This window comes from Micropterus salmoides, unplaced genomic scaffold (assembly GCF_014851395.1).
Source record: "Micropterus salmoides isolate LMB-PRFRI ecotype aquatic unplaced genomic scaffold, ASM1485139v1 Ms_hic_scaffold_12, whole genome shotgun sequence".
NCBI classification, from domain to species: domain Eukaryota; kingdom Metazoa; phylum Chordata; class Actinopteri; order Centrarchiformes; family Centrarchidae; genus Micropterus; species Micropterus salmoides.
In genome coordinates, this window is record NW_024040263.1 from 13,591,593 (window position 1) to 13,603,986 (window position 12,394).

General features: G+C 38.5%; 1 protein-coding gene across 2 annotated transcripts; it reads left to right on the forward strand.

Moving 5' to 3' along the window:
• The first annotated feature begins 5 nt into the window (after window positions 1–5).
• smim14 (small integral membrane protein 14) lies at window positions 6–11,736 on the forward strand. Of its 2 annotated transcripts, none has more exons than XM_038713478.1 (5): window positions 6–162; window positions 7,423–7,518; window positions 8,426–8,474; window positions 8,643–8,800; window positions 9,542–11,736. In XM_038713478.1, the coding sequence occupies exons 2-5, from the start codon at window positions 7,444–7,446 to the stop codon at window positions 9,578–9,580; spliced, it is 321 nt and encodes a 106-aa protein (XP_038569406.1). In that variant the 5' UTR covers window positions 6–162; window positions 7,423–7,443; the 3' UTR covers window positions 9,581–11,736. The 2 variants fall into 2 exon arrangements, with proteins under 2 accessions (XP_038569406.1, XP_038569407.1); XM_038713479.1 differs by having other exon boundaries at window positions 26–48.
• Window positions 11,737–12,394: the final 658 nt, after the last annotated feature.

The following is a 12,394-nucleotide window of genomic DNA, read 5'->3' on the forward strand; positions in this document are numbered from 1 at the left end:
CGAAGAATAGCTGGTTCCTCCTCACGTGTATCAAACAAAACACAGACGGTAGGTTGAAATGTCTGCAGACTAACGGCTTCGGCGGAAAAGAACAGTGCTGCAGCAGTGTAGCCCAGGCCCTTTAACGATATTTGACGTTTTCTGAACGTCTACAAAGCTCAAGTAAGTCGTGTTTCGTTGTCGTTTGCTGTTACATCTGTCTCTAATCATATGCCCGTTAACAGACGGAAAATGACAATGCTGCGAGTTTTCTCACGGTCGGCTGGCTGGCTGGCTGTAGGTTAGCAATATGCTAGACTGACGTTAGCTTAACTAGTTCGAGAGCAGTGAGAGTAACACGAAGTCATGATAGCTGCCTTGACTGGATTTCAGCAGGGTCGAGATAAACTGACTGGTCACTTCATTATCTTCGTCTGTAGGAATTTGTAGGCAGCCTGCCGCCCATGGAAAATATAACGTGTACATGTTTTGATATAACTTAACTATTACAACTCGGTTACAAGTGGGCCTTGTAGAAATTTATTTCATTAATATACAGTGAAAGTCATATGTTTTTCAGTTTATATTTAAGCATTTTGGGGTCGAGCAGATTCATCGTTACTTCATAGTACAGATATTAGAAATATATACTGAAGAAATATGTAGCCACAGGGATAAATTAAAACATGCTTTACTGTTCACTTTATTGTGGAATTGAATAGGTCTGAACGATTATGAAAAAATATCTAATTGCTATTATTTTGACTGACTGCTATGATTTGCGATACCTGGGGAAATTATATTTCTCATTTTCATTGAAAAACATTAAAATGAATTATGGTTTGATTTTTGCAAGGGTCCGTATTAAACAAAGATGCTTTCTCAAATCTCTAGAAAATGATTTGTAAGCCAAGACATCTCTGCAGCACAACAATGTTTAATTAAAAATTTTGACATCGCATCACCTTTAACAATTGCGCCTCTTGCGATTTGAAAATTGCAGTAGGCCAATATTGCGATTTCAACAGCTCTAGTATAGACCAGGGTTCTCGATTATAAAACTGTGCATAGAATCCTCACTAAAAGTGTACATGCGCCCAAAAGCCAAGAATAGCTTACGCCAAAAATATTTTGATTTATAAAACCGTGCGTATGCAAACTTCTAAGCAGTGTTCCCTTTTATAAATCACAATCAACTTGAAATGTGGCGCACGTGAGGGAGCTCCATGTCCAACCCTTCAAACGCCCATAGTTGCCTATAAATGGTCAGAGAAACGCCCCTCATCAATATTAATATGTCTGAAGAAAAGGAGGCAAAATCTGACAGAGAAGCTACAAAATGAAATTTAACTCAGTGTGACACTGACGTTCCTTTTGGTGAAGCTGAAGCATGATGTTTGGTGCAACACTTGTGCACCTGAGGAAAGGGGGCATTGGAGCTCTACCTCTTTACAACCAATCTGCAGGAAGGGGCATCCCTCTTGAGTAGTGACGTCACTGACTGGAGGGGGACACACAGGCAAGATGGGATGACCCAGGTTGTAATTTGGATTCCCTCCTTTGAAAAGATATTAAACCAAATGCACTCCACTTGTGTTTAAACATTTATTTAGGCTACACAACAGTCCATTCACTTAAGAGGCTGCCCATGAGTTAAAAGAAATATGACTGGTTGAAGGCTAAATGACATAAGCTTAAAGATTTACTTAATAAAATAGTTTTATATTTTCCATTATGTGTTTTTTACAAGCAGCACATCACATCCACATGCTGGCGCACAGCGTTTGGCTCAATAAGGCAACGAACTTCTGATAACAATAGGATTTATGAAAGTATTCACTCCTATTTGCTTGACTGACGCACTGAAAACGGCATCAATTTAAATGTAATTTGTCCTCCTGTTCACCTTATTTATGAGAATAAATTGCACTGCATGCAAGTATTAATTAATGAGTCCTGACTGAACTGTACAACATATTTGAGGCATTCTTTTATATATCTCTGTTTGTGTTTATTATCCTAAATCTGGTTCTTTTGTGTGCTGCAAATGATCTTAAATTTTTAGTTGTTGTTTTATTGCGCACTTTGGGGAAAGTCAAACGGGTGTTTTGTTTATTCAGACAGGCTTTAAGCCTACAATACTCAGAGGTAATAGTCAGATTTTATTTTTCACAATAGTAGGCCTACTTATTTCAAACAGTTTCATCCTTCTGCCATGCGAGTCGCCATTTCTCATTTCTCCTCTTTATGTGCCTACGCATGGTTCACATTCTCCCATCAAGTTTGTTTTTATAGATCACAACCTTTGCTTGGGAAGTGGCGTACGCACGTTTCCAGCCCTGTTTTGTACGTACGCACCATTTATAAATGAGACCCCAAAACTATAAATATGTCTGGCAATATTGGCTTATTGCAGATATGTTGGTAATGCCTAAAGCTAACAAAGATGCATCCAAGGTAATGTAAAAACAGTGTCTCAATCCTCAAGTCAACTGGACCATGTATAAATTCACAGTGGGGGGGAAAAGGCAAGTAAAAGTCGATATAGACTCAAATCGGTATAGACCATGGTAACTTTGATTAGGCCCCCATAGCTATGGAGGATTGATCCTGACAAATTCAGAAATAAATACAGAAATAAATAAATAAATGCTCAATAAATAAATAAGCATGTGATTAAATGCACAAAAAAAAAAAGTAAATGTAGGCAGTAATTAAACTATACAAGGAGACATAAATGTATACATCTATTTTAATTAGCTTCTTTACTTATTCCCCTTTGTAATAATTACCTTATTTATTGTCCGTTATAATCTTAAACTTTTATTAATTACTACTTTTATTTATTTTTAAATGTATTTGTGTGTGTTTTTAATATTTTTGTCTGTTTTTATTCTTCGGTTGCATTTTCTACCCTATTTATTTCCCCAATGGTATTTATTTCCTTTTTACATTTCTCTATGCATTTCTGCCTCATTATGCAAATGAGGAGGGACTGTGTCTCAAGGGGTGAACTTCTCCCCTGTTGGTGGACCAGTCAGACCGGAGAGCTCTAGGCCTACTCTGCCTGCACACATCAACAAGCTTTCTTCTCACACAGTCAGATGGCTTCCTTCAGTGCGCTGAGGTGTTTAGCAACTCTATTTGAAGACAATACTACCAAAATATGTCTTCCTTCCCTTTTCGTGTGGACACTCTGACAGTGTTCAGTTTGCTGCATGCATGGACACAGAACTGCGGTATAGGGAGAAACACACGGTCAGCTGGCTGCAGCTAAATCTGGAGTGCACTCGTATTCAATTCTGTATGGTAAATTCAGTTTTAATGGAGCAGAGCCAGCTGACAGGCAGAGTTACAGACTTGTAGTCTGTCTGACTCTCTTTGCAAAGACACGAGTCTTATCTAAAGAGGGCAATGAAGTCTCAATAGTACGCCATGCGAGCACCACATACAACATAATTTATCACATTACACAACGGATATACAGTATGAAAATAAGAATTATTATATTCACAGGAAGTATAAAACCTGTTACATGTGTATTAAAAGTAAAATAACACACACAATAGGGGAGAAGTTCTCCCCTTGAGACACAGCACCTCCTCATTTGCATAAAGAGGCAGAAATGCATAGAGAAATATAAAAAGGACAGGCAGAAATTGGGGGAATAGGGTAGAAAATGCAACCGAAGAATAAAACAGACTATTAAAAAATATTAACACACACATAAATAAATACATTTTAAAAAAGAAGTAATAAAGTTGAAGATTATAACAGACAAGAAATAAATAGGGTAATTATTACAAAGGGGAATAAGTAATAATAATCTTTATTTGTAGAGCACTTATCAAAAACAAGTTACAAAGTGCTTTAACAAGTGTAAAGACAATAATACCCATGAGACAATAATACAAAAACACAAGATAAAAGCATGAAAAACATTGAAAAGACTAAAATACACTTAAGATAAATATAAAATTAGTAAAATACAATAAAAGGGATAAAATCAAATAAGATCGGGAAAGGCTCTCCTATAAAAGTATGTTTTAAGAAGGGACTTAAAAGAGTTCACTGACTCAGCCGACCTGATTTCCTCGGGCAGGCTGTTCCAGAGCCACGGGGCCCGGACAGCAAACGCTCTGTCCCCTTTAGATACAGTCGAGACTCTGGAACAGACAACAGACCTCTGCCCGAGGATCTCAAGGTATACGTGCTGGTGTGTATGGGACTAAAAGGTCAGAAATATAACAAGGCGAGAGGCCATGAAGAGCTTTAAAAGTGATCAATAGAATTTTAAAGTCAATTCTAAAACCTACTGGGAGCCAGTGTAATGAAGCTAAAATAGGGGTAATGTGGTCACATTTCTTTGTTCTGGTTAAAAGCCTGGCAGCTGAGTTCTGGACAGTCTGGAGTCGATCAACAGATTTTTGGGTTAAACAGGTGAAAAGGCTGTTGCAATAATCCAGGCGTGATGAGATGAAGGCGTGTAAAATGGTCTCGGTGTCCTTAAAAGTTAACATAGATCGAATTTTTGCTATATTTCACAAGTTGATAAAAACATGATTGAACAAGCTTTGTGGTGTGCTGCTCGAAATTTAAATTACTATCAAACCAAACACCAAGGTTCTTTGCCACAGGCTTAATGTGATTTACTAGGGAACCAGCAGATGGCAGTATTTGCCTTACCATTTGCTGGGACCCGATGACCAGGATTTCTGTTTTGTCTGAGTTCAGCTGGAGGAAATTATTTGACATCCATTTTTTAACTTCACAAAGGCAGTTGTTAAGTGAACTCAGCATTCCAGGGTCTGTGGATCTGACAGCAAGTATATTTGTGTCATCAGCATAAATATGAAAAGAAATGCCATGTTTATGGATAATATCTCCAAGGGGAAGCAGATACAAGGAAAACAAAATGGGTCCTAAGACCGACCCCTGAGGCACACCATATTTAACTGGACAGAACGAGGAGACATAGTTGTTTACAGACACGCAAAACTTCCTATTTGACAGGTAGGATGAAACCCAGTGCCTCAGTCTGTCTAACATGATGTTGTGATCAATGGTGTCAAAAGCAGCGCTAAGGTCCGGGAGTACCAGGACTGAGCACATGCCTTCACCAGCAGACATTAAAAGGTCACTGGTGACTTTAAGCAGGGCAGTCTCAGTGCTGTGGTACTTCCTAAAACCAGACTGAAACCTTTCAAATATTTTGTTATTTTCCAGTACAGTGAGCAGCTGTTTGGACACAATTCTTTCTAGAATCTTTGCAATAAAAGGCAGTTTTGAAATTGGTCTAAAATTATGTGGGAGGGAGGGATCTAAACCAGGTTTCTTTAAAAGTGGGTTCACGCCGTTTTAAAATAATCAGGGACACAACCAGTTGATGGGGAGCTGTTAAACAGATCAAATGGGGCCCAACAGAATCTATTACTTTCAGTAAAAACTTTGTAGGTATTACATCAAGTGGGCTGGAGGACACTCTCATTTGTGATACTGTTTTTAAAAGCTCAGACAAGTCGATGGGATAAAACTGGTTAAAACTCTCTTGTTGCTGGTGAGGAACCTCTGCTCTGTTTGACACCACCTTATTGGTAAAATAAGAAAAACAATTCAGTCATCATTACTTCCAACTGAGGCACAAGGAGGGGTTTACCAGCTGATCCAGTCTTAAACAGAAACCTGGGTTTGTGTTAATGTGTAGTAATGAGTTCAGAAAAATAGTGTGTTCTCGCATCCTTAACCAAGTTATTGTATTTAATTGATAAATCCTTCAGACTGAGGTAATGGACTTGGAGACTGGATTTTTTCCATCTGCGCTCTGCTTTCCTGCATTCCCTTTTTAGGCTGCGAATGCTGTCATTTATCCAGGGTTGCTTACTAGCTTTAGACGTAGGCCTAACCTTTAGAGGAGCAGTAATATTTAGTGACGACAAGCAGATATGATTGAAGTGATCGACCAGATTGTTGGTGTTGGAATCAGACAGGTGTTGGCTTTGGCTCTGAAAGAATGCGCAAAACTTTGAAACACTTTGTTCATTAAAGATGCGAGAACACACGGAGCTTGGTGAGGCGGCATGAGTAACAGGCGAATCGCAGCTAAAAACAATACATCAGATATGGTCATGTCCACTAATTCCACAGAGGAAATGCTGACACCCAGGGTAAAAACCAAGTCCAGTGTATGACCACGGTTATGTGTTTGCCCTTTGACATGTTGTTTGAAGTTAAAAGAAGTGGCCATGTTTAAAAAGTCATTTGCATTAACATTGTTGGTCATCAACATGAATATTAAAATCACCACAAAGAACAATTAGAGTAGATAAAAATTCAGGAAGTTCTGATAAAAATCCTCCAGGCGGTTTTGGGGGGTGATAAATTATAACAAATATGATAGGTTGCAGCCCTCCAACTTTAAGAGCGAGAACTTCAAAGGAGTTAAATTCATCACAGCGTACTTGATGACATTTTAAATTTTTCCTATACACGCTCGCTAACCTACCACCACGACCACTGACCCTCGGTTGACTAAAAACAATCCTAAAGATTGTGGCGCACAGGTTTAAGGATGAAGTAAAGAAGCTAATTAAAATGTGTATGTGTAATATATATATATATATAATCTCTATCTCCCTCTCCTTGTATAATTACTGCCTACATTTACTTATTTTTTTGTGCATTTAATCAGATGCTTATTTATTGAGCATTTATTTATTTCTGAATTTGCCAGGATCAATCCTCCATATGTAGCAGACATCTGTGCATTTGATTCCATATTTGTCCCACAACTAATGCAAGCATTATAGACTGTTTTTCACACCCATCAGTATACCAGGCTATTTGATAATGTGTTTTCATTCATTACAGTAATAGTTGCTTGCTTTCACTCTATCTTGAGCTGACATTAGCCTCCCATGATGAAAGGTGGATGTCACCCAATCAGCTAAATTCTTGCATTTATGGATTAATTCATTGACAGGCTCTTAGATCATAATGGGACTCCTAATTCACCTTAAATCATAGACAAGTGCACCATAAAGGTAAACCAGTCCAGACATTTTAAAATATGTGATTACACCAGAAACAACTCAGAAAATATTTAGTGTGTTGCTAAAATGGGCTTATCAAAGTAACACACAACAAACACAAGCTTTAATGTTAATTTTAAAGCTAGTAACAATGAATGTTACATAGCTGCAGAGCAAAAATGTGATAACATGAGATGTTTAAAATCTTTTGACCGGTGAGCATTTTGGCATTACATGCAGCAAGATACAGACACAGAGTCTGCTGACTGTCCTTAAGTGAGCAGTCTCCTCCCTCTGATCAGTGTTTGCCTCTCAAACAACAATAGCGCACAGCACTCACAAGAAGCGGCATTAGGTTTCTCTCTCTTGTTCATGTACGCCCTAGTTACCTACGGTACTTTCGTCTTGCTCCAAGGTGCACACCGTCTGGTGAGAAATGGCAGAGGGAGGCTTTGATCCTTGCGAGTGCATCTGCACCCATGAGTATGCTATGAGGCGCCTCATCAACCTGGTAAGTAATAGAACTGAGTGGTTTTCATTGCCACTTGAAATCTTTTAAGTGGCGGACTTGATCATAACAGAGTTGAAGTGCAGGGACGGGTCAAAGTATTCCAAGTATGCAGTGTGAAGTAAATTATCTCCTGCTGGAGTCGAGAGTATGAAGCAAAGAGATTAACGTTAGGAACAACAAGAAAGTAAAGGGAAGGAAATGAAAAGCTGTCGACTGACAGTTAGCCAGCATATCCGGGTTCCTGCTCAGTGTTTATATTAAGAGCATATCAGTTCTGTCACGCCAAGACGTTTCACTCTGTTGCACTGTTTGCTGACAGGTTCGCAGTGTGTAAATATTCTCTGGCTCGTGTAAAGGAAAGTGTGTCATAAAAGTTGATGTCAAAATTATTGAGAGAAACTAAAGAAATCATCATCGTGTAATCATGTTGTGTCAGTTTGCAGGTGACCTCATTGGCACTTTGTGCTCAGGTGTAACTTGCGTGGCGAGTTGCAGTTGGTTCAGAGCTTGGACCCACCCCGGGGGTTTTCTGATTTGCTTGTTGCAGGAAAGAGTGTTTTCTAAACTAAAGAATTTACACAGCATTTGCCAGTCTGATTGATTTTTTTTTTTTTTTTTTTTTTTTTTTTTGGAGGCAGGCTGTGCTCAGATGGTTGTTTTGCACCATCCACATGTGAATATGTGCTGCTGGTTACAGTAACCTGTGAGTGGGTCATATGTAACAAGAAAGTCTTAAAGTTTTTTTTTTAGCAGTGAGTTTGTAGATGACTTGTATTCTCTTTTCCTAGGTGAGGGCAGTGGAAACCATAGTAATCAAAGTAGTCATTGTCATAAAGTAGAAGATTTTAATAGTATAATTTTTTTCCTACTCTTCTACTTTTTGTTCCTTCTGTAATTTCTCTTTCAGCTCAGGCAATCTCAGTCCTACTGCACAGACACAGACTGCCCTCAGGAATGTATGTATGACCACATTAGACCATGCATTTGTTATTGCGTGTCATATTATGTGGAAGGATGGCTGCACCCAAGCATGTTCTCAAATCAGGAACTGTAGTGTTGTTTACATGTGTGAAGTGCAAAGATTTTTTAAAATGTCTTTTTTATTTTAATTTTTTTTTTTTCAGTGCCAGGTCCCAGTGGGCCAGCTGGCAACGGAGGAGGTGACCTGACCCTCCCCATGGTCATGATGGGATGGATGGTGCTGGCTCTGCTCCTGTTCCTGCTGCGCCCATCCAGTCTCAGGGGTCATCGTCCCTCAGGCAAACCTACTGGACCCCACAATGTCAGTATTAATCACACTCCCGCCTACTTCACAATGGCATTTTAAATGTGCAGTATTGCTGTACAAGAGTGTGCAACCTCTGACATATATAGGAATTGTAAGTTGCTTTGGATAAAAGCATCAGCTAAATGAGTAAATGTAATGTACTTCTCTTGCTTTCTGGTAGTGACACTCAGCATATGAAAGTATATGATCAATCAGTGATCTTATATCACCAATCGTAAAAGGCTCGAGTCTGAAGCTCAGAGTGAAACGCATTGCTCTCGGTGTATCCCATACATTGATTTATTTGTGTCTGTCATCTTTGGCATTGCAGGCTTTCCGTATTGAGTTGTATTGAGGATTCTTTGTGACGTGTCTCCTCTTAAAACATCTCCGCCCTGAGCCAGCATGTACAATACCAGGACGCTGAAACTCATGCAGCTAAATAGAATTCAGTCAGCGTTGGTTATAATATTAACACCTGTGCTTTTACTTTAACATGTCAAAATTGCAATATTGTATCAACATGTGTTTGTTTTTTTTTTTATAGTCCGAAATCATTGATACATTTTCTATGTTTTTAAAGTTGTTAGATACAATATTCGTTAAGATGAACACTTTAGAGGAACCAGGAACAAAATGTTTGTTCTGTGATGCGAACTGGAACTGTCACACGCTGGATGTGACAAACTGAATGTCTTTTTTTTGTAATATTATATTATTGTAACAGCATTGATGTCTTCTTGTCTTGGTTTACAGAGTGACAGAAGAGAGCCCCCAGCACCACCTATTGATTAGCAGAGAAGCAAGAGTACCAGCAGTCATCCATCTGCTCTGACTGGAGCTGCACAGTTGGCTAGTTACTGTGACCAGAACGGCACAATCTCCCTGTCAATCTTCACTCTCCATATCTTTTTGCTTTCTTCCTATTTTAATGGTTGGATCTGTCTAATGATTCCTGTTACTAGAGCCCAACTGATGCTGGATTTATGAGGTCAATACAGATGTGGTATTCCAAAGTTGCAAGAAATCTGATCATCTAGAGGTCAATATTGATGTTTTGATTTTCATAAACACAACATGAACAGTTTTGGCATATACTTTTCTGCTTTGGTTATTTTTTGACAAAGATATAGACTGAGGAAGGATGTTTTACACTTACAAAACCTTTTTGATCAGGAAACTTAATAACTAAATGTATAAAAAGCCAGTTTTGACTGATAATATTGGCCGACATCAGCATGAAGATCTATCAGCTGGGCTCTGTGTGTAAGTCTTTAATTAGAAGGTTTGTTATCGTTCTGAGTCGGTCCCTGATCCCAGTCCTGATGCTGTCTGATCTGCAGAAAGGCAGACATAAACTCAAAATGAAGGAATGCATCACATGGGTTGGGGGAGAAGGGAGGGTTAGCGGAGTTTAAATTGTTGTTTGAGTGCTTGCTGAGTAATGAAGGGTGGTGGGTTCTTCAGACTCTGAAACCACTTCCACTTTTAAAATCAACATTCTAAACAGTGCCAGTAACGATGTCCTATCACATAATGTGTTTGATATTAATGCAGTGAATTAATCTTTTGTGTTTACGTTCAGGCCTCAATAAGATTCCATAATCGCCCCAGCCAGCAAATAGTCCAGTCTTCTTTATAAACTGCATTTCCAAGAACGTGTCTGTCCTTTTTATCTATAACCCGGTTTGATGATTAAGACAGCAGTGCCAGATTGTTTATGTTTAGGGGTTTAAGATTTGTTAAATACCCACATGTCAAACCTAATTTCACATCATTGAAGTGCAGGCAGACAGATAGGGTATAATAGTGGGGTAACTGTCAAACAATATACTCAGCACAAGCAAATACGTTATCATATTGAGATGATTCTATGTACTGTAATTGTTTTGTGGTTAAATAATCATTGTATACTGACCTATTAGCAGCCGAGAATCATATTTTATTAGCACTTTTTTGTGTGTATGTCTGTTCCTTTTTGAAGGCCTGTTGTACTAATGCAGCCGTGTAAATGGTGGCCTTGTGGAGACGGGGATAAGAGTAGTCTGTGATTAATGGGAGCCATCCAAAGTTTCTACTTCACATCTTCTGTATGATAGTATCTCAAACCAGTGAAAAGCAAAGAGAAAGACAGTGCCATATTTGAGGTCATTTTTATTTTAAATTTGTGATGGGAATTAATTAATTATTATTAGGTTGAAATATAGTGAGTGAACAGAAAAAATGGAAACCCCTTAATGCAGACCAATGCACTGGGGAATGTTGTTTGGTTTCTTAACCATGTATGTAATTGTGTGTGGATGTTTATAACCGTACAAAATGCTCTGCCTCATGCAACACAAACTACAGCCTCAAAGTTGCAAAGGAGAATCAACCTTTCTTTGATACAATCTCAAGAAAAATGGAACATTATAATGGGTGGTATTTTTTTATATGTCTATAATTGCTTATTGGATTTCAGTACACAATAGAGGGTTTCCTGTCTTTCTAGTATCTGTCATGCCCGTGTCGTGGAAACATGGTTACAGCAAGTGTTTCTGGGCCCTGGTTGTGTTTTTGGTTGTATTCCAGGGTATCTGTGATATCAGAAATTACACAGATTAGTCTTAAATTGTAGGGTGTTATTTGAAGGCATGGTATAAGAGTTCACAACCTGGATATGATCTGTAACAACTGTGGGCTGAGATCATCCTGACAGTCAGGCTCTTTCCATATCAGTGAAAGTTGCTACATCTTTCCAGACTTGCTTGGGAGAGGGCAGGGAGGAGGAAGGAAACCGTTAAGTAAACCATGAGTGGTTATATAAAATGGGGGGGGTGCGCCATACTAGATTGTTCAGATGTATAAGTGGAATATCTGGTACCACAGAAGACCTTGATTTAAATTTTTACTGTCTAAAAAGGGCTTCAACTATGCACTTTTCCTATAACAATAAAAATAATTCAGTCTTATTGCTTGGCTATGTGGTGTTGTAAACTTTACATTCCTGCATTCACTAAGGCAGATGTACACATCATAATATACAAATATGTTCTGGTTTCTGGCTGGAATTAAAGACATTGCAAACATATATACCTGCAGTGCTGCCTACTCAGTATTTTATCAGTTTTTCAGATTTCATAATTGCAACAAAGCAATATCAATACAGAACCAATAATGGTGGCATATGAAGAGTATTTACAAAACTCTTGTTTAACTAAACTCTATTTAAGTACAGTTTTGAGATAATTGTACTTTGAGTTTTTCCCATTTGAAGCTACTTTATATTTTCACTCCACTAAATTTATAGCTATAGTAGTCACTTTGCAGATTAAGATTTTACATAAAACCTGTGACCTTAAACATCTCGCCTAGCTTAAACATTAAAATGCTGATTCATGTTCCATGTCGGCATGCATGTTATTGTTTTTATTAGTTAAACCGAAAGCCCTCTGAAGAAATGTCATGTCAACCTGAAACTATGTCGTTGTAGAATGAACTTCAGGCTGCTATCTCTTCCCGGGCAAGCAAAACAAAAACAGACCAACACTCCTTCTCTGATGACTTCAATCCCCTCCCTTCACGTCCAGCTGCACCTATGCTCACGTGATTCACACCATCCTCCCCAAA

Coding starts and splice junctions, on each gene's coding strand:
- smim14 (XM_038713478.1), top strand. CDS start 7,444: ATGGCAGAGGGAGGCTTTGATCCTTGCGAGTGCATCTGCACCCATGAG. Junction 7,519..8,425: donor TGAGGCGCCTCATCAACCTG/GTAAGTAATAGA, acceptor TTTCTCTTTCAG/CTCAGGCAATCTCAGTCCTA. Junction 8,801..9,541: donor AACCTACTGGACCCCACAAT/GTCAGTATTAAT, acceptor CTTGGTTTACAG/AGTGACAGAAGAGAGCCCCC.